Below are 1,482 nucleotides of genomic sequence, written 5' to 3'. Positions count from 1 at the left end.
CAACACAAATAAAGATAATCAAATAAGAGGAATTAAAACTGTTCATGAATCCAAACCAAACCCCAAAATTCATCAAAAGCACACAGACATCACAACAATAAATTCATGCAGAAGTGCAGCAGAGACGGACCAAAAAGCCGCCATTATACCAGACATGATCAAAATTTCAGAAATCATCATCATCATCCTCCTCGGCAATGTGCTTCGCGAGCTCCTGCTCCTGCTGCTGCCTCTCCCTCCTCTTCTCCGCACTCTCCTTCTCCTTATGCGAATTAGGCGGGAACCTCAGCGCCTTCACTGCTTCATTATGCATGTTGAGGCAGAAGGCAATTCTTGAATGGAAAGCAATCTGAGGCTCATTCGTTGAATAAATGTCGCCCGTCTCCTTCGAAATCATCCATCCATTCGCGTGATCGATGGTCGCATCGATCGCGCCATCTCGAATCGCCTTCGCGACGATGCTCTCGGCATCGGCGACGGGATTGTCAGAGTGCAGCCGCAGCTTCTTCGCAACATCGGAGAGCGAGATTCGAGAGTAGGAGATGCTGATGTTGCGAAGTCCGGTTCGAATCACGTTGTGTCGGAGCCTCACGATTAGATTGTTGGTCCGATCGGAACTGAATGTGGTGGAAAATTTCTCCGCAACGGTTCTGAAGAGCTCGAGATCGCCGATCCTCACGGCCTACAACCAGAAATGAAAAATTTCAGAAGGTGGGGTGGGGATGAGGTTGTGGGATGGATGAGAAAATGAGAATGAGATGGTGACATTTGTGAGCTCGAAGTAGGGAGTGAGAGCCTTCTTCATTCCTTTCTGCATGAAAACAGTTCTCTCCGGGATTTCGCCGAGAAGTAATCGGACAATGACGGCCCATTTGTTGCATTGAATTCTGAAGCCTCGAGCGGCGACGGGGGCCTTACGAGCGGCTTGGAGGAGAGACTCTTTGGCGTCTGTGTACTCCAACTGAATGGTTCTTATTTTGCCCAGATAGAATAAATAGCGGCAAAACTGGGAAACAAAAATTATATGTAAAAGTTATCTGACTTTCAGCAGGTCAAAAATATGTATGAAAATAAATACTCGTAAGAATGGGGAAATTTACATGCATACCACACAAGTCTAATGTATTTACATATTGGTATTTACACTTGCACCTTGGTGTCATGAACCTTTGCGTGTAAATGTGTATTTACTTTTTAGTGAGTGTGATATTTTTTATGTAATGTTAAAATTTTCGAGTGATGTGCGCACCGCGTGTGTGCACACACACGCACACGCGCGCACACACACACACATATATATATATATATATATAATATATATATATATGTTTATAGAGAGAAAGAGAGAGAGAGAGAGATGGACAACATGCATTTGTCTACCTCAAATGTGCTAATTCGACCCAGATAGATTCAAACCCGGGACCGAGGAGATTTACACCAAAGTTGCTAACCAACAGGCCACAAGTTGCGCATATATATATA

General features: G+C 44.3%; 1 protein-coding gene across 1 annotated transcript in view; it reads right to left on the bottom strand.

Moving 5' to 3' along the window:
- LOC110036676 (probable 26S proteasome non-ATPase regulatory subunit 3) overlaps positions 1-1,482 on the bottom strand; it is a 12,452-nt gene continuing 10,970 nt past the window's right edge. Inside the window, exons 7-8 of the mRNA XM_020741176.1 lie at positions 767-1,006; positions 1-682 (exon numbers count right to left, since the gene is read on the bottom strand). Coding sequence (XP_020596835.1) covers positions 167-682; positions 767-1,006 — 756 coding nt within the window. The 3' untranslated portion in view covers positions 1-166. The remainder of the gene's footprint in view (positions 683-766; positions 1,007-1,482) is intronic.

Source organism: Phalaenopsis equestris, unplaced genomic scaffold, assembly GCF_001263595.1.
Source record: "Phalaenopsis equestris unplaced genomic scaffold, ASM126359v1 Scaffold000002, whole genome shotgun sequence".
NCBI lineage: Eukaryota > Viridiplantae > Streptophyta > Magnoliopsida > Asparagales > Orchidaceae > Phalaenopsis > Phalaenopsis equestris.
The sequence above is the reverse complement of the archived record's forward strand: the minus strand, read 5'-3'. Positions and strand labels throughout refer to the sequence as shown.